The following is a 20,376-nucleotide window of genomic DNA, read 5'->3' as shown; positions in this document are numbered from 1 at the left end:
TTTTCATGAGTGAGCCTCAGAAAAAAGGACAATAATAAACTTTAGTTCTTATGTTCTAAATTCACCAGTTCAAACGAACATAAATTATTTATAAATAAAAACTCAAAACACCAATATATAGGATGAGCTCGCATGCGCGAGTGCAACAGCTTTTTAATTTTACAATCGTTATAACATTAAATAAATCTTCGTCACATACAAGTAATCATCCCGTTCTACAAAAGAGAAACGATAAGTTAATGAACACATTCATGAAAAGAAAAACCATACAAAATAATATACTTGGGGAGGGGTGGGGGGGTCTGTTGCACTTAAGGCAGCGAAACTTCGAATGACTTAAAAAACCCTTAATACAACCCAATACGACGTATACATGCCTAGCATGATTTTTAACCTACAGAACCGCGAATCTTAAACCAATCGATCTTCGATACAGCCACGCCCCCAAATTCCGTAAACAAACCAACGTGTTTACCGTAACTTTTATAAATATATACATTTTTTTTGAGGCATACTTTTGGGAGAAATATTGCAGAGAGTAGATAGAGCAAAATCCTTAGTTAGAGCAAATCCTTATTTTTTTTTTATTTTTATTTTTTTTTTTTTTGTCTTTTTTTTTTTTGTCTTTTTTTTCTTTTCCATATTAGATTATTTTCCCAAGAAATTAAGCAATATATTAGAAAGGTCAACTGAATCGATTGGATGTTATCTTCATGAAATTTTCAATAAAGTCTTATCTAAGACATGAATGGTCACAAATTTTTTTTTTGAAAACAAGTTTACATAGTCACCACTGAGATGGAGAGGAAGGTAACCCTTTGGTGGTCAGTTCTTGCTTATGCAGGTGTTCGACAAGATCACCATAAAAATGACTTTATTAGGATTTGAACTTCCTTCACTTACTTATATGAATTATAGAAGTTATCCCCCAGTGGTTGTAGACATTTCTGTCCGATATTTACAAGGACAGTGTGACTACAGAAGACAGTATTGGTGTTTGTATTGAGCTCCTCTACCTTAGTATTGATTGTCCTTGTTATAATTGTTCATGTCCTGATGTAATGGGCTGTAGTCCTATAGGAGACAGGCTTTATCTAAATTCTCTTAAAGGTAGGCTTAGATCAGTACCCTAGCTGTTATTTTAACAAAAGAAAGAATATAGTTTTGATAAATTGCATGAAGGCAATGTTATGTATACCCTGATTGTAGACTGATGTGATGTTTACATTTTCTTTTTGCTACAGCGACAGACAAATTATGTGCAGTGCAATGTCAAGGTATTCATTTATGCACATGATGATCTAAAAATAACATATTGCACATATATATATATCAGTTTTATTATAACACTACATATTCAGAAGAAAAATATATCATGTTGCACAAAAAGTATGTTTCAACTATATTTTAATTCTTATACAGAAAAATTCAATTACACAACTTACTATTTCCGGCCTATTATTTTGTAATATATTTTTTTTTAAGTTAAGCAATATTTTCACAGTTGGTGTTTGAAGTGAAGGGTTACACTGATGCAGGGAAAATCAATGATTTATCTGTCACATCTGGTCTCTTTGGTGTATGCACATTTATACTAGCTCACCTGAGCCAGATGCTCAAATGAACTTTTCTGATTGAAGTTTGTTATCTGTCCATTGTTTAGCTGTCTGATTGTCTGTAAACCTTTCACATCTTTTTAACATCTCCAGAAAAGGACTGGTTTGTGGCAAGAAATATTTGCGATGATGAGGCTCTCCCGAACCTCGCAAAAATTTCTTCAACACAAAGTAAAAGTTGGTTTACAGTAATTATGACCCATAGTTAAGGATTTAATTTTTTCTAACCATGGCCCCAACGGCCAGGGTGAGGGCAATCAATACAGGATCAATATTTTAAATTTAAAGTAAAAAAAAAATCTTTAAATTAAACTTATCAATAATGGCTGGGTCATTATTAGTAAAATAAATGTGCAAATAATTCCATTCTTATTAACCAAGGTGTAGGATTGAGTCAAAATAAAAAAAAATGTGAAGTCTTACATTGGAATATATGGATTCAAAAATTTTCATGGAAATAAAGGGGAACTCTTGAGAAATTAAAGGCTAATGTGACACAGGTGAGCATTGTAGTCCATAGGCCTATTGTTACATATTGGGTTTCAATTGTCCGGGCTTGTGCAAACACATAGTCTAGCATTTAATACTAGAGGTAGCTTTGAAAAAAAAAACAAATTACAATATGTTTACACAGTGTATTGTAAAAATTTAATATATTCATATGCCAAGTGACATGCATAAAATTTACTTTTAAAGTTCTAATGGCTTGTTGTCCCCCGCTTTCGCGAAAGCGAGGGGACATTAAATCTCATTCTTGTTGTCCCCCGCTTTCGCGAAAGCGAGGGGACATTAAATCTCATTCGTCTGTCTAGCTGTCCGTCTGTCCGTCAGTCTGTCCGTCACAAAAACTTTAACCTTGCCCATAACTTTTGATTTAGTGGAGCTATGACTTTCATATTTCACATGTGTATTCCTTGTGACAAGACCTTTCTTTGGGTACCACCAAATTTGACCTTTTGACCTTGACCTTGGAGTTTGACCCACTTTTACACAAAAATTCCAAACTTTTACTTTGACCATAACTTTTGAATAGTAGGTACTAGGACTTTCATATTTCACATATGTATTGTTTGTAGCAAAACCTTTCATTGGATAACAACAACCTTGACTTTTTGACCTTGACCTTGGAGATTTACGTACTTATGGAAAAACTTTAACCTTGACCATAACTTTTGAACGGTGAAGACGAAGGCTTTCGTACTTCACATATGTAATCCTTGTGAGAAGACCTTTCATTGGATACCAATAACTTTTGCCCTTTGACCTTGACCTTGGAGTTTTAATTACATTTTAAAAACTTTAACCTTGGTTACAACTTTTAAACAGTAGATACTAGGACTTTTATATTTCACATATGTATTCCTTGTGGCAAGACAATTCATTGGATACCAACAACCTTGACCTTTTGACCTTGACCTTGGAGATTTATGTACTTATGAAAAAACTTTAACCTGACCATAACTTTTGAACGGTAAGGACTAGGGCTTTTGTACTTCACATATGTGATCCTTTTGGGAAGACCTTTCATTGGATACCAATAACTTTTACCCTTTGACCTTGACCTTGGAGTTTTAACTACTTTTTAAAAATACTTTAACTTTGGTCACAACTTTTGAACGGTAGATACTAGGACTTTTATATTTTACATATGTATTCTTCGTAGCAAGTCCTTTCATTGGATATCAACAACTTTGACCTTTTGACCTTGACCTTAAAGATTTATGTACTTATGATAAAACTTTAAACTTGACCATAAATTTTGAACAGTAAGGGCTAGGGCTTTCAAACTTCACATATGTAATCCTTGTGAGAAAACTTTTCATTGGATATCAACAACTTTGACCCTTTGATCTTGACCTTGGAGTTGACCTACTTTTAAAAAACTTTTTACTTTGGCCATAACTTTTTAACGGTCAGGATTAGGGTTTTCATCCTTCAAAAAAATCAACTTCAATGTTACTTTCTAAATAAATGACATATGATAGGATGTTCGTATTACACATAATATGTCATAGAAATAACATCTCACCCACAATGACACCGAAAGCGGGGGACCACAATTCTTTGAATTTGCTTGTTTCATATTAGATCAGTTTTCCCCACTATGACAAGGAGCAGAACTTGGTGGGTGTGGCTAGTTGGCATGGGATGCTAATTCCTCTATGGCACTTCATTCCACCTCAGATGTTTTAGAGGTCCTTGTTTACTCTGCTCCTGATTTGTATTGTTTTCATGGAGTTTTGAGCTTGAATACTGTTTGTCATTTCCATATATTTTATCAGTACAAAAAATATAGATTCTACTTTAAATTTTTGTCTCACTTATTTAATTTGATTTTGGTACAGAAAGCAAATTGTATCCTTGAAGATATTAAAGATGTATGAATATTAAGGTTTATTCAAACCCTGTGCATTACACATACTGGGTGCATCTACCAGTATGAAGAGTAATTTTTGTAGAAATCATCCATAATGATTGTACTATACAGTGCATTGTATGAGAGTAATAGTCTCAGAATTGACACAGAAAAGGGTTAATTATCTTTAGATATTTAGTGTTATGAGGTAGTGTAGATAGCATTTTAGAAAGCTTATTCTTTTATATTATGATATTTTATGTGTTATATTCTTGTTCTCTTAGATTTATGTAAATGGGAAAACAGTTGAACACACAGACAGTCAAGAAGAGCCCCTGGACTCGAGTCTCAACAACTTCCTAAAGGACTTCTATGGGGGTAACACTCCTGGGGTGAGGCGAAGAAGCTGGGGTCCCAATCTGATGACCCAGAATGCTATAGGACACAGAATTAACAGGAAAGCTAACCCAGTTCTGTCTGGTAAAAGGTAAGTCTGTCTGTGTGTCTGCAAATGTTTTTATTTCAGGAAGAGGTCAGTAAAGAATAAAACCTTTTGTGGAAGTCTACTGCTTTCCCCCCTCCAGCTCCTGCTTACTGCTCTCATTTAAAAAATAATATATCACCCTTCTGCAAATCCATTTTGAGTTTGCTTTGGTTGTCAATTTGGAATTCAAAGCTACTGTGTTTTAATATCTTGTTAGTTTATAAGATGCTGCACATAGTTGCCAACTCACCCGATTTCGTCGGGTCACACCCGATTTTTCAACCCGTAACCCGATTATTTTTTATGACACGGCGGGTCATGCTTATCACCCGATTTTTGCCGAACAACCCGAAAATCTCACGATTTCCGGATTTGGTTCGTATATTAGGTTGCACTTTTAACTTCCAGTTACAATCCAAGCTTAGATCTACGTAAACAATGCCGATGGATTAATTATCAGTGCATGTGTAAACAATTAACTGGGTGTTGTTTTGACAAATCAATGTTTGAAGTCAATTAAAATGGCTTCCGATAGAACTAGATCGTTATCAGGGCCAACAGGAACAAATTGAACCAAACACATGTCTCTGATTGAACCAAGAAAAAGAGAAACAATATTTATGTACATATCAAGGAATCTTGGGAAAAAAAACTTTCATTCTAGATAAAATAAAGAGATCGAAGACAGTGTAGGCCTAACTTCACATTTAAAATATATTGCAGTAGTTAATTAATTAAGACAGAGGAAAAATAACTTCAAAACTGAAATTGGTATACTTTCAAATTTAGCAGAAACTGAAAAGGCTTTTTATATATAAAAAAAAAAAAATGCACACTTACTTAGGATCAATACTGAAATATGAAACCTTCAATTCTCATTTTTAACATGTAAATTAAATCAAATTATGTATGAATTTTTTGTCATAGTAAATTAATTCCTTTTTCAATAAAGGAATTCTCAATACACAAATACTTTGTATATATATGTATAAAATTTAATCATAATAAATATGTCGTGAATGTCGTTACGCGTTATGACCAGATTTTTTACTTTCCAAATCTGGTCATGACCAGATTTTTACATGCTGGAGGTTGGCAAGTATGATGCTGCATGATTTAAACTTTTCTATGACATTCTCCATAAAAAAAGCATAAACTTAGTATTCTAGAATCTGAATGAAAACTAATGACTTTGTTCATAAAAATTGAAAAGGAAATCAATACCGTAAATCTGGAAATTCTTATGTCGATTTTATTTTGCGAATTCAGGTCAAAATGGTGTTGATAAATTTTTACGTTTCAAAATTTTGCAAATTACCACTGCTTTAGTTACATTTTCTTATTGGTAATTTATTTTTAAGAAAAATATTTTTGCGAATGCAATAAACTCGCAAATTTGCTAAAAATTTATCTGCAGCAAAAATTTCCAGATTTACGGTATTCATTTTCATGCATCTCTAATTTTTCATTTTCTTTTCAAGCAGTTTATATATTGTTTAAAGAAATACAAACTACTGGTAGTTTTAGGTTCTGAATTGTCCAGTGACACAATTTTTGCTCTATTTGGCTTCAAGGTGATACCACAAAGATCAGTATTCAAAAGGCTAAGAAGCCCCTATTTAAACTTGATGTGATGTGCATGAGTAATATTTCTTTCCATATGTTATTGCAGTGGTCATTTGAGAATATTTTCAATTTTCAAAATCGAAGCGTTAAATACCATTTGCATGCACAATTGTGTCCAATTTTGAGGTTCTGAATCTCTCTGTTTGATCACAGTAGGTTAGCATGTATCAGTATGTGTCAGTTTTGCATACATGTAAAACTAGGACCTGCTAAAATGCCCCTTGAGGTTCAGAGAAGTCATTCACCCAGTAATTCCTCTTCCCCTTTTCTGTGTCCCAAATGTGTCTTCACATTGACTGTCACAAATATAAGTGGGACTCATCAAGATGTTAAAACACAGACAAAAGTAAGTCAATGAAGTCAGACAAAATAGTCCTGTCATCTGTATTTCTCTCACCTATTTGAACATGAAGGGAACTGACTGATTTAGAATGGAGATCAAACTCGAAGCAGCATCAAACTCTGATGAAGCTGAAAGTGACAGAAATTGAATGAAAAGGTCAATCACATCACGTATTGACGTTCACCGATATATCCATTAGAAATGGAAATTCTTAGATAAGCTGAGGATGTGTGTTTTATTTCTGAAAGTCTGTTTTTCAAAGAAAAATTGAAAAGTGCTTGGAATTTTTTTTTCATTTTAAGAAATTCCAGAATTTCATTAGTTTCATTTATGGTTTGTGTCTTCATGAAAATTTGATACTTTCAGTTGTAGCCTGAACAGCTTAGATGGTGATGATTCTGATAATGAAATGTCGAACGATGAAACTGACGACCAGAAGCCAGCCTCGCCCACAGAGTCACATGACCAGGTGGTTCCTCCTGTAGCCATGGAGGGGCTCACGGTTACCCCACCCACCTCCTCTCAGTCCAGGAATTACAGTAAGAACGGCTAAGTCAAATGTCACATGTGATAATTAAAGGTAAAATAATGTGTAGAAGATAACGGAATTTCATCATCCAATCAACACGGAATATTCCAATAAAGCAATATGAGCTGCATTTTTGAAAATTTTATTTTGCTGTTAACGTGTTATTATGATTAAGTTGTATGTAACTTAAATCATTGTGATCAATACAACTAAATTAAAGCTGATTAAAGCTGAAAAAAGACTTTTATTTACACTCCAATAAACATTTTTATATAAAAATCATTATTGTACATGACAACAATAATGGAATTTTGATGCAGTCGAAGCTTTTAAATTGTTCTTATACCACAAATATGAACAACAGAAGATTATTAAGGCCAAAAAAAATAATAGTCTTGTTTCCTGCTACCAGCCTGAAAAAAATAGGGTCGGTAGGTAGGAAAATTATTTTATTTTTTTAATTTATTTTATTTTTTCCAAAGGTATTTTTTGGATATGAACTACTACAAAACCAAATAAAACATCATAACTAGGTCAATATTATCTTTTGAAAAGAAATTTCATGTCTTTTGATGCACAACTCAAGTGGAATGTTATAAAAGAACATATTTTAAACATATATTTCATGAAATACAGTTTTAATATATATATTTTTTTTCACTTTTGGATCATAAAATTCCTGCAATTTCCATTTTTTTCCCCAGAAGCTAAAAAAAACTTTAGGGTCGGGTGTAAAAAAATAGGGTAGGTCGGGTAGCAGGAAACAAGACTATTTTTATTTTTGGCCTAAAGTTATTTTTTCTGTCATTGAAATAATTATTTACCATTTTGCAACAACAAAAAATCTGACATCAAAGTTGCAGCTCGTATTGCTTTAAGTGATTCATTTCTTATTTTTAAGATTTTTTAAAAAATTTCATTCAGGCGAGATTTCTAATTGAAAAGAATTTAACTTCAAACTTTTGGTCAGTCAATGAGTTAGATCATTAATTTTAAGATTTCAGTGATCAATAAGACCCAGGGCTCAGTTGCTTTGCTCCTTTTGCCCTGTCTTAATTGCTTAAGTTTTACTAAATATGATCTAACTTAAACATGTAAGAATATTTTTCCCTTAAAAATAATATTAGTAATTTTTTTCTGACTTCCCACATTGAAGAGTGTAATTTCATCATTCAGAGATTAATAGTGTTTTTTAAACAAATGTTTCTTGAAGAAGCGAATTTAAGTAATTTGCATCAATATTTTTTTTGAAGACCATGATAAAGATGATGCCAGCCAGGGCCAAACTTTGACAAGAACACTTCATAGCATGAAGAAAGAGCTTGTCTCACCCAGGCAAACTCTGGTAAGATTTGGTCTTCGGCATTTCACTTACATAAGTATGGTGAGAGCTCCAACATTTATAATGCCAAATGCTTTCTGTATATACTTTGATTATGATGTTGAAACTAATGCTTAACGAGGCCCGATCTACTTGATCTGCGCATACATTTTAACACAGCGTCGACTCAGGCATGTCACAATACCCTTGACTGCCATCACAATTGAACACAATAACGTCACATTAAAATGACATCAAGTTGCGCTAAAATGTTTCGCTGATCTTGCTTACCTGGTAGCTCTATAGACTATGCATTGAAAGCTGGCATTTCTACTATTTATTTTTTTAAATATTTAAATTAATAAACAACTTCGGAACCTAATTAATTTTGAGGGATCAATTTTTTGGTACAGATTCATTTAAATTTACCCTGTTTTATTTCAATTTGTGAGTTTCAAAAAAACAAAAACTGCAACTAAAAGTAAACGATTTTAGTCTTTCAATTTGAACATGTTGAAATATGCATGAATTATCTTCAGTTTTAAAAAATAAAATAAGCCTATAAATCATTTTTTAAACTGAACCTCCGAAATACTGTATTTTTCATTATATATATTACATGATAGTAGTAAAAATCGCAATTTTGTTGCCTTTACCCCCCCCCCCCCCCCTCCTCCCTCTACCCCTTTTTTCCACGTAAAACAAAGTCGCGTGTTAAGAGAAAAATAAAGCAAGGCGAGAAAATTATTTCAAAATGTAAGAATATTTCATTTTTTAGAAACTAATACAGTATTGCAATCGTTTGTTGGTGTCATATAAACCCATTGCGACTTATGAAATACGTAGTTGGATAGAATAAATCCAAATTTTGTGTTTTGACATGCCCCCTTTTCACTGCAATAAAGGCTACCTCCAATTTTCTTTTCATTTTTTATAAGAAGAATGAAAATTGCATGATATATGTGAAAAACAAAGAATTTCATCATGTATTTTTTTTTTAAATTTGTAAATTTCTTTGTTTATTGAAGAGTTTTAGTATGTAATTGTGTTTAAAAACACGAAAAATGGTCCATATCTTGACAATTCCCCCATTTCACTACAATAAAGGCAAGGTAACAAAATTTCATTCTGATTTTTCTAACCATAAAACATACAAGTATATTTCCAAGAATTAAAAATTTTTATCATTCCGTTTTTGTAATTTTCAACTAGATCGGGCCTTGTTAAATGATGAATGTTTGCCAAAAAAATGGATTTTAACATATATTTTAGATTAAAAAGGGGTAAGATAAAAGAATGTACAGTTCAGTTTTACCATGTAAAAAAAAAAAAAAATTAATTTTTTTTGCTATTTTTAGAAATCCCTGTCGCAAGACGGAGAAACGACGATGTCGGGTCAAAGTGGAGACTCGACTGATGAAGATATGACCTCTAACCTTAATGTTCCACATTCCACCATGACTAAATCAATGTCTACGCCCTCAATCCCAGCAGCTGTTTCCCCCAGTAAGTATGACCTCCAACCTTAAGGTTCCATTAGCAGGATGCAAAAAATCACTTGTACACTGGTCATAGATGAGTGAAAATTGTCAGAGGACAAGTGGATGTCATAAACTGCTTGACCCTGGTGACAAGTACAATTTTTTTGCTTGATGATTCCGGTTATTAAGAATCTGAAATAAAATGCTTCTAGATTTGCATGAGACTTGTCTCTTAGTATCCAAATATCACATTTACATCTGATAGTTTAAGAAGATATCTAGAATAAAGTTCAATATTTTTTATTTGCATAAAGAAAGCTGTATTAGATCCATTAAAATCGTACGGGACAAGCAGGTATGATTTCATAACTGTCCTCTAAAACAAATGGTCTCTGAATTTTTTCCATCACCCTGGAACTACAGAACAGTGCTAGGATTAAAGAGGAACCTTGTTGGCCCCTTGAAGTAGAGTTCATTTTGAGCTTTACTGTATACCGGCTGTACATCAGAAATCTGTAATTCTTTGTATACATAGGTTGGTGGAACAAAGTAATTGATGTAGGAAGGCATATCTTTGACTTTGAAGACACGGACACAAGTATGTCAGTGGGACTATAACACTATCTATACAAGAGTTCTGGGTTTTTATTGGTGATGGCTTTCATTATCTGGATGTATATATACAGACTGTTTTGTTTGATTACAATATTTTACTTTCAGAATTAATTTTTCCCTGATATTCTCTTTTTTTTTTCCCAGCTTTTTACGGACTAAAATATCTAGTTATTATTTGTTGCCTTTGTGACACTGAAAATGTGGTGGATGACACCTAATCATAAATTTTTTATTTAACATTTCACTATCCACTTGATTTAGAATCTTTTTAATATTTTAATCATAATTACATTTATACTGTTAAAACAGCAATGATCCCTTTAGATCTGATTGCTATTTGTGTATAAGCTCATACACAGTGTGCGTTGTCTCGAGTATTTTATCGGCAGTTGATGCATGTTGCCTGATTCAATGTTGGCACAAGAAATATTTGTGGCAGCTTTAATGTCAATGTGAAAAAAAAATTGTGGATAGGGAGGGGGAGTTTGGGTTTGCTATAAACTCTGGAACAGATGGTTATGCATACAGAAATGTCCCTGTGGTTTATATGAATTTCAGCTTATTCCCATGCATACATAAATACTGGAATTTTTCATTTTTCAAAATCTGTTTTGATTATTTAGTTAATCTTTGAAAAATCAAAAGGTGCTCTAGACTAATAAGAATTTGATGAGGGCTATTTTTCATGGATTGTGAAAATTTTACTGGTTCACTGGCCTACATCATTGATTGGTTACTTTATGTGTTGTCGGGTTAATTTTGACCCTATTTAATTTTGAATTCTACAGTAGTAAATTTTATATTTAATAAATAATGTAACAATTTTATGCTTTAATATTTTAAGTTCATTGTTTGTTTTTTTTAAAAATTTACGGAAATGTATCATGCTTTGATTGCATCTTAAGGCTTTGAAAATCTGCAACGGCTTCTTTTTTTTTTTTTTTAGATAAAATCAATTGAATAAGTCATCCCAATCTTTCAGTATTGTATCAGTACGTTAATTACATTTTCTTATAATATCAATTATTAACTCACGAGTATGCTTTGAAAAAAAAACCGACCCATAATCCTATAAGGATATCACAGATAAAACAGGTATGGTTGAAGGTTGAGTTACGTACAGCTTGCTATGATATGGTGACCATTTTGGCCCTAGGGCCTTTTATTTATCAGTTATATTCTTATTACTTTATGAAATTAAATTGTTTTTATTTTATTAACAATCATTCATTGATGTAATTTCAGCTGAAAAGAAGTCCTTTCAGAAGGAGGCAAAACAGTAAGTAGGAATATTATTAAGTCAATGTAGTTCTCGTAATTTTAACACCATAGAGGCAATTAAAATAATATCTTTTTAACAAAATGGTATTGAACATCTGAAATCTCGAAACATTTGAAGGGATTGTTCATTAACTCCCAACTGTCACTTATATTCTACTAACATTTAAGCAATATTTTCCCATTAAAATGTAGATTATTAATTTATCAACATATTCAATCGCATACTCTATTATGGTTTGAATGTTTAAATAATACAGTAGAACTTGGTCTTATTATTAATCTCTGTGATAAGGGAATCTCTTTTATTAGGAACTTCATGAATCTTAATTAAGACTTTGCTCTGTGATTCTTTAAGGGTTATGAAAAAATCTTTGAATTAAGGAAGCAAAAATAAATCTGTGAACGACTTCCTTATAACCAAGTTTTACTGTATTAAGAAAACATTTTATACCACGTACTGATTGGGACGTAGCTGTTTAATATTCCCTTTTCTCGTTTTCTGGTATAATAGGAATACAAGTTATTTGAATCTAAATAAATAAATAAATTGAGCTTTAAGTGTCGATCAGGTTCAGTTTGTTATATTTTAGTAGACCATTAGTCTGCTGACTTTCTTCATTTTAAATGTTAGATTCTAAATTTTATTCCTGTTTTCCTTTGCTGTCCAGAAGGGCTAAACTATTCCGGTATGTGTAGACATAAGTTTGTGCGGGCGTGTAATGCCAGGATGTTGATGCATTAGTTTATTGTAGAGTTATGGCCCTTCTCATGTAGACCTACTCTCTAAATATTCGGAATGGAAAAAAAAATTGATTGATAAGACAAGTTGTGTTAACTTTGACTATTTTCTGAAGTAGAAACTAGTGATAAGGAGAGGTCTACATTCGCATAACCTGCATGTAACTGACAGCTGGTCTGTCTCTTTGAGTTGTCTGATAAACCGTTTTATTTGGGGTGAAGTCAGATATTGAACATTTTCTTTTATTTTGCAAAATTTGGCTTCTGTTTTTGTCATTATGCATGTGGATGAATAAATAGATTTTTCATTTATAATAGATACAAGTAGAATAAAAGAATAATTATGTAAGGCTTGATTAGAGAAAGTTTGATAATTTATTTCAGTATTTGTTTAATTTGATTTATTTGATTGATACACAATTTAAATTTATAAACGAGAAACACTTTCAGACTTTGCACAATTTTTTAAAATTAATTTTGAAATTGATTGAAAGCTGATATTGACTATAGATGGTGTTTTGAATGACACTGGTGCCTTGTGGTATTATATTTCAGATCCAATACCCCCTCTTATCTACTCATTCAAAAACTTATAGAGGAACATGAGTGAGTGAAAGCAAATGTTTGCATTCTCTTATTGCAGCTATCTCAGTGCTCTGAAAGATTTCTCTATTGAAATGCTCCTTCTTACTTCCAATGATACATCAACAGCAATAAAGATTGCATCTGCACAATATAGGAGCTTGAACTATTGATAAAACAGAGAAAATCCTGACTAAGTTCTTCATCTCAGAGATAAGCATGATGAATCCCCTTCCTCTATTACAAATGACTTTCTGTCTTTGTTTTAATTTAAACACCTGATATGACTTTCAGAGCACTGTCTCACAGTGTTGTGCTATGGAGACTAATTTGTCCAGTTGGCCTGTAATGAAACTGACATGCATGTTTGACCAATTGCTGCCTCTAATACTCTCTGCATGAGCAAGCAATGCACTCTTTGGCCTTTGCATGCTTTTTGTTGCACAGTGTTAAGTTGTTTTATGTTCATCAGTTGCATTGTCATTTACAGACGAATTTCAGTGTCTTTGCATATATGGATGCATTACATGAGGTAACCTTAGACCACTCTAGACTATTCCATATTGCTAGTTAGTGATTTTACAGCAAATCAGTAGAGCATTATGCTGTACTAGTTACAATGCCAGAATTAAAAATAAATTAGAGATTTTTAAAAGAATTGCAAGAGTTTCACCCTTACTTTGGGATAATGATAACAGTTCATGAAATTGAGTACATTAGGTAGAAACTATTAGTAGGGGGTTGGAAAGCTGAATTAAGAGCAACCATTTTTTTAATAATAGGAATTCATGTTTGACTGACAGTTTTGCTTATTAAAGCTTCTTTTTGAAGTGATAAGTGGTCGGGGTGTGTGATATTGGATTCATGAATCTGTCACCTCTTAATACTGTCTCCAACTTTGCATTACATATGCATATATATACATGTATATCTTGAATGATTTAATCAGTTTGGTTTTACAATTTGTTTTATGTATTTCTTTATTTATTATATAGTTAAATTATTCAGACAGTCATTTTTTAAAAATTTCTCTGAAATATCAAAGGTTTACAAAGGTTCTTAAATAGCCTGGCTGTATCTCCTTGTTAGATGAGCTTTATGCCATTGTAGCGCACAATTTCGAAGACAAGAAGAGATTCATGAAGATGATGATGAGAGAACAAACCGATTACTGGGGCGTAACAACAGTAAATCCCGCAGAAAATCGGAACTCTCTCTGCTTGACTTCCTCAGCGAGTAAGTTGGATAAGGCCACCAGTTTTTGGGAACCATCTTACAAAGGGAGAAAACTCTGAGAAATGTGTCAATTCTTATTACACAAAATCTTGTTTTGGTGGGCATTGTTTGGAAAAACATTCTGGTTTATTTGCCTTGACATTATTAGTGTTTGTTTGAGTTTCATTTAGGATTCTATGAATTGTAAGCTAAGGAGAGATGGGGTAAATGCGGGGCTTAAAACTCACAACAACTGCGCAAGCACAGCTTCTGCTTAGAATACCTTATAATATTCTGCTTTTTGAATTTATTCACGTTGTAATGCTAACAGAAATGGGTTTTGGGGAAAAATCTACAAAAAAAATTAGTGTATATGACATAGAGATGTGTAGTTTCATAAAGACACTGCAGTCAAGTTGCTATACATAAGTGTTAAGATTTTGATTTATAATAATTTATGAATTTTATATTTTTTAACTGTAATTTTGCTTTAAAAATGACAGAAGATGAACTGTCATCTATTACACAGTTGTTTCCAACATTGCAGGTTCTTTATAGCTTTTTCCTGTGTGTTTATGAATTTAATCTCTGCATTTGATAACAAGATGTTGTAATCACCACAATTAATACTTCAAACTTTTTTCCAAATTTATGTGTATAGTGTGGATTTTAATATTCCCTCTGAATCATTTTTCAGGTCACCTTTAGTAAAGGCTCAAATAAGTTCTTCTGATCAATGATTGTCTGTTGTCAGTACAGCTAGTGTGTGTGTAAATGTTACACATTTTCATCTTTCCTTTAAAAGCATCATCCCAGTATCAACAAATCTTGCTTTAAAAAAATCTTTAAAATATGGGAGTTCAAGTTTATCATTTATGAAGAATGAAGCTGCCTATTTAATGAATTAAAAATGTTCAAAATAGGGAGAAAAAAAAGAATAGGTTGGTGTAAGAATCATTCCCAAAAATTATTAGGTCAAGAAAAACAATCCTGTGGGATAACTATTACTTTCTCAGATTGAAGAACTGTTGGATATATGACCTTTTGGTTGCATTGTAGGGTTTATTAATTTACAATAGGATATGTAGGAAAAGTCTTTTTAAAACCTTTAAAATTCTTTATTCTCAAGAACAAAAGGTCCCAATTTGGGTTTGTTGATATGCAGACAATTGTGTACTCAAGTTCATCCAGATCAAAAGTATTGAACCTGGAAACTTAACTTTCAGTAAAGAAGGTTTCATTTATATAAACTTACTCATTTGTTTATCGAAAGAAGAATGGTGACTCAGGTGAGCGTTTGGCCCAGAGGCCTCTTTTTAACTCATGAGATTGTATTATGCCAGAGTGATGAGATTTATAACATTACTACTACACTATATTTATGACATTTAGCAGCTAAAAACTTACTGAATTTTTTAAAATCACCATGTTATAGAAGTGCCAACTACACAACAGATGAGCAGGCAAAAATTGCTAAGAGAGAGAAAGAAGAAAAAGACAAGAAACGCAAGAGTAGCGTGTTCTCCAGATTCGGTAGCAGTTACAGAACAAAGAAGGTTAGTATACTGAGACAGCAGAGGGGTATAATTAAGGGGGGGGGGGGGGGGTCTGATAAAATCAAGGAAATTTGGATCCAAGGGTGGACATGTGATGCCGGAGTTAAATTACATGTACTAAGCACCTTATTAATGGATAAGGGCACATAATCATAGGCAGTAGGGCATCTATATTTGGCAGTGGGGCACCTGTTTACATGCACTGGGGGCACCTGATTACAGGCAGTGGGGCACCTGTTTACAGGCACTGGGGACACCTGATTACAGGCAGTGGGACACCTGATTACAGGCACTGGGGACACCTGATTACAGGCAGTGGGGCACCTGTTTACAGGCACTGGGGGCACCTGTTTACAGGCAGTAGGGCATCTATATATGGCAGTGGGACACCTGTTTACATGCACTGGGGGCACCTGTTTACAGGCACTGGGGGCACCTGATTACAGGCAGTGGGGCACCTGCTTACAGGCACTGGGGGCACCTGTTTACAGGCAGTAGGGCATCTATATATTGCAGTGGGACACGTGTTTACAGACAGTGGGGCACCTGATTACAGGCAGCAGGGACATGATCACAGGCATTTTGGGCACCTGATTGCAGCGTGGACATGATCATGGGCATCTGGGGCACCTAATTACAGGCAGTGGGGCACCTGTTGGAAGACAGTGACAGACAGTAGGGTATCTGTTTACAGACAATGGGATATCTGTTTTTATACATCTGATTACAACAACATCAAATAAGTTTCTCACTGCTCTGAATAATTGGCGTGATTGACCAGAAAAAAAAATACATCCACCCACCCAGCAAATCAATCAATTTACTTGACAATTGTAAACAGAGGAATAAATGCATTAGTTTACCAAACCATGTATCGCTTGCCAGATTCTTACCTCAATGGAATTCTGCCAAAGTTTGCTGATTGAAAAATGCATCAGTGTATTTTAAAGCAAATTGAAAGAAATTGAAAATGGCTTTGGTCTGATTGAAATCTTAGACAAATGTTTTTTTTAATTTCGATGCATATTCTTAATCATAAAAAAATAATTGGTAGAATTTATTACATAGAGTTTGCATTTGAAAATCATAAAAATTTACCAATGCCTGTTTTCAGGTTGCAACACCTTTTTTCCATAGATAGACATTATGTATTTATATGCTCCAGACTTAGGAAACTGTTAATAGCAGCTAAATCTGATAATCTTAGACATCTCATAAAATTAAAATCACATTTAAAATTTTCATCACAGTTTGAAGTAATTACTATGAGTAAAGCTGACAGATAATTTTAAGCAAATTCCTGAGGATTTTTAAGGTCCTGTTAATTTGCTTTGGTACAAAGTCTAATTGTCCCCCGCTTGAAAAGTGGGGGATATTAATTTGGGTTTGTCCGTCCGTCTGTCCGTCCGTCCGTCTGCCCGTCTTTCTGTCTGTCTGTAACGCTTTCGTTTCCACACGATATCTCGAGAACCCTTTGAGCTTTTGCAATGAAATTTAACATAGCAACTCCCTATGGACTAAAGAAGACCCCTATTGATTTTGAGGTCAAAAGGTCAAAGGTCAAGGTCATAAATAAGCAAATTCTGTCTGTTAAAACACTTTCGTTTCCACACGATATCTCTAGAACCATTTGAGCTATCGCAATGAAATTTTACATAACAACTCCCTGTGGCCTAAAGAAGACCCCTATTGATTTTGAGGTCAAAAGGTCAAAGTTCAAGGTCGTAAATTTATACATTCTGTCTGTGTGTAACACTATCATTTCCAGGCGAAATTTCAAGAAGATTTTGAGCTTATGCAATGTAATTTTATACCAAAACTCCCTAGGAGGTCTCTCGCCCCTCTCAAAGTGCCCCGCCCCGTTTGTTTTATTAGTATTTATAGTATTACATGTCGCTATTTTTAGCGCAGGGGCATGAGGAGAGTTATTGCGTATAAAACAGGTTCTCGGCGGACTTGATGTTCTTATTACATCTATTATAACTGTTTAAGAAAGGCTAAATAAATCAAACACCATGGATTGTGTAAAATTTTGAGAATACCGAACATGAAAACATGAATATATACATGTATGTGACTTCAGTTCTGCATATACTTCACTCTAAGTAAAGCGACTCCGTGGTCTAGTGGTTATGTCTCTCGCTTCAAATGTGCGAGGTCCCGAGATCGAATCTCGGTCGAACCTTTCTTTTTTTTTTTTTTTAAATATTTTTTTTTTCACTAAATGATAGTATTCAGCATGTGAAATGAAAAATTTATGAGGTTATAAAATCATCATTACAGTGTGATAAATATTCCATATAAAAAAATCTTCTATACACATAATAAAGAATAAGCAATCAAATCTTTATATGCCTATTGACATACATGTATTTTATTTCCTTCAGTATACATGTATACATTTAATAATTCTACAAATTCAGTCAGGGGGAGCCGACTTTTTCCCTAAGCGGGGGACACGAATTCTCTGAATTAGCTTGTTTGTTTTTTCACTCTATCTGTAAATTGATGTGAAACTTGCCATGATGTGTAGATAGAAACAACAACCAAATCATGGTACATCAACAACTTGTTTGTAATTAGCTGTAGATGTCGGTTTGTGGTTCATTGACACTGTAACACACTGGTTTGTTCTTATTGCACCTAAATACTACCTTCCTTCTATTGGACTTGGAGCCTTTGTAACTCTTGTAGTCTTTTTTTGTATTAAATGAATATTACATTTTGGATAAATAAGGGGCAATTCCTGGTAAGACTTTGATTATTTTATATCAGATGTTTAAAGGAATATTTTAGTTAACACAACTTAACTGTACAAATTCTACTTATGTATAATTTATTATATTATTTATACAAGTATTGGACTCTACCATTTAACAATTTAAGATAAATTAATATTTAAGAGGTTTTTAAATGTTGGCAGATGGTGAACCCCTTACTGAGTATAGCAGGCAGGTGGCAAAAAGAGGTATTACATCTGTATTATGATAGGGATTGACTTACACCTTAGTGCCCCTATAAACTTACCTCCCTTGGAGGTGTAATAATTAGGGATCAACTATAAGACCCCTTACAGATTCTATCTTAACTGTGAAACTAGCACAGATGCTAATAGAAGTCCATTATTTGATAGGTGATAGGGTCTTCAGTTTAGGAATATTTTTCCTTCACTTTACAGGGGGTACGTGTTACTGATTATAACAAGGTATATGACAATTTACACAGCTTTTTTTTAACTGTGTTTTAAGAATGTGTATCATTCATGCTTTAGTTTGAACATGAGAGGAATATTGAGTTTAAAATTGTGTATCTCTTCAGCTATCCATTATGGTCACAGTTGTTTTAAACAAGTCATATTCTACATAAAGTTCCATATATACCATGATATTACCATCAATTTTTTATTCCTGTAGGATTCTCTTAGTTTATTTTTTTGGGGGGTGGGGGGGGATGTTACTTGTGAATTTTGGGAAAAAAGAGATCAACTTGAACTTCAGTATTGCAAATTTATATGTGCAAATTTGATTGATATATTAATTAAAGTAAATGCTTTATTCTGAAAATTATTGGAATTAATATACCAGTATTTCTTCCTCATTAGAAGATGAGTTTGTTTAAAACGTGTTTCAACACTTTTATTCTACTTTGAAATCCATGATTATGCTGTATAATTTTTATTACATGTTTATTTCATTTAAATTTCCGAATCTCAGAAATATATGTCAATACATCTGTCTTTGAAAGGAGTATTTATAAAAAGTAAACCATCAACCAGTTTAATTAACGGTTGGTATGGAGAAAATAATGTATAATGGCTAATACCAGGGAATATTTTGTAATAGTAAGAAGTTAGGTGGCAGGCTTAGGGTATTGTGTATAATTACTGAATTAAAATAAATGATGTTAAATCAATCGTGATCAATGCCTAGGTGTTATGATCCATCTGTAGATAGGAGATTTCATGCTTATAAACAAATTATCCCCCCTGTCACTCAACACCTTATGCAGGAGCAGGTGCTTTATGTAAGGACTACATGGAGACTGGATAAAAAGGGGGTGACAATTCATTACACACTATAGACCACAAAGGTCAGTTATAGCCCCGACCCATCACTGACCACTGGTCTGATCAGTCCTGGTCACTTTAGACAATAATAATCTCCACCATCAGATTGTCATAATTAGATTCTGACTGTGACATTTTTATTGGACGTCTTCATTATCTGATTGATCTGGGGACAGTTTGCTGTGCTAGGGACTATAGGGCTGGTCATCACAAGAAAAAAAACTAAGACTTGGAATATACAAGTGTGGTTTTAAAAAAGGGAACATTTTGGAAAAGGATAAGGCAGGTTTTGTACTGGCAGGAGAATTATTTTTCTGTCTGAGATATTTATGGGATTCTATACAGATTCTATGGAGCCATTTCAGTATTTTTGTACATTATGGGTTGTTATGATCTTATTTCCATGTGAAACATATTGACGTACTAAGGATTGATATGACTTGTGATACCAGGACTATTGTCAGTGTATATTGAGATTACGCTCCACCACAAGCTGTACAAATCTGATATTTTCATGACTTATTGACATTATGTTATTCTTTGTGACGGTATATGATACAGATAAAG

At 33.3% G+C, this 20,376-nt stretch overlaps 1 protein-coding gene across 1 annotated transcript in view; it reads left to right on the top strand.

Annotated features, from left to right (window-relative positions):
* Positions 1 to 20,376, top strand: part of LOC134270703 (A-kinase anchor protein 13-like) — an 85,829-nt gene that overhangs the window by 32,766 nt on the left and 32,687 nt on the right. The window contains exons 12-20 of the mRNA XM_062752952.1: positions 4,257 to 4,459; positions 6,792 to 6,964; positions 8,208 to 8,299; positions 9,634 to 9,781; positions 11,617 to 11,650; positions 12,321 to 12,338; positions 12,946 to 12,996; positions 14,083 to 14,208; positions 15,623 to 15,743. Coding sequence (XP_062608936.1) covers positions 4,257 to 4,459; positions 6,792 to 6,964; positions 8,208 to 8,299; positions 9,634 to 9,781; positions 11,617 to 11,650; positions 12,321 to 12,338; positions 12,946 to 12,996; positions 14,083 to 14,208; positions 15,623 to 15,743 — 966 coding nt within the window. The remainder of the gene's footprint in view (positions 1 to 4,256; positions 4,460 to 6,791; positions 6,965 to 8,207; positions 8,300 to 9,633; positions 9,782 to 11,616; positions 11,651 to 12,320; positions 12,339 to 12,945; positions 12,997 to 14,082; positions 14,209 to 15,622; positions 15,744 to 20,376) is intronic.

Source organism: Saccostrea cucullata, unplaced genomic scaffold (assembly GCF_032062105.1).
Source record: "Saccostrea cucullata isolate Sc308-1 unplaced genomic scaffold, CSIRO_AGI_Scuc_v1 ctg199, whole genome shotgun sequence".
Lineage (NCBI taxonomy): Eukaryota > Metazoa > Mollusca > Bivalvia > Ostreida > Ostreidae > Saccostrea > Saccostrea cuccullata.
The sequence above is the reverse complement of the archived record's forward strand: the minus strand, read 5'-3'. Positions and strand labels throughout refer to the sequence as shown.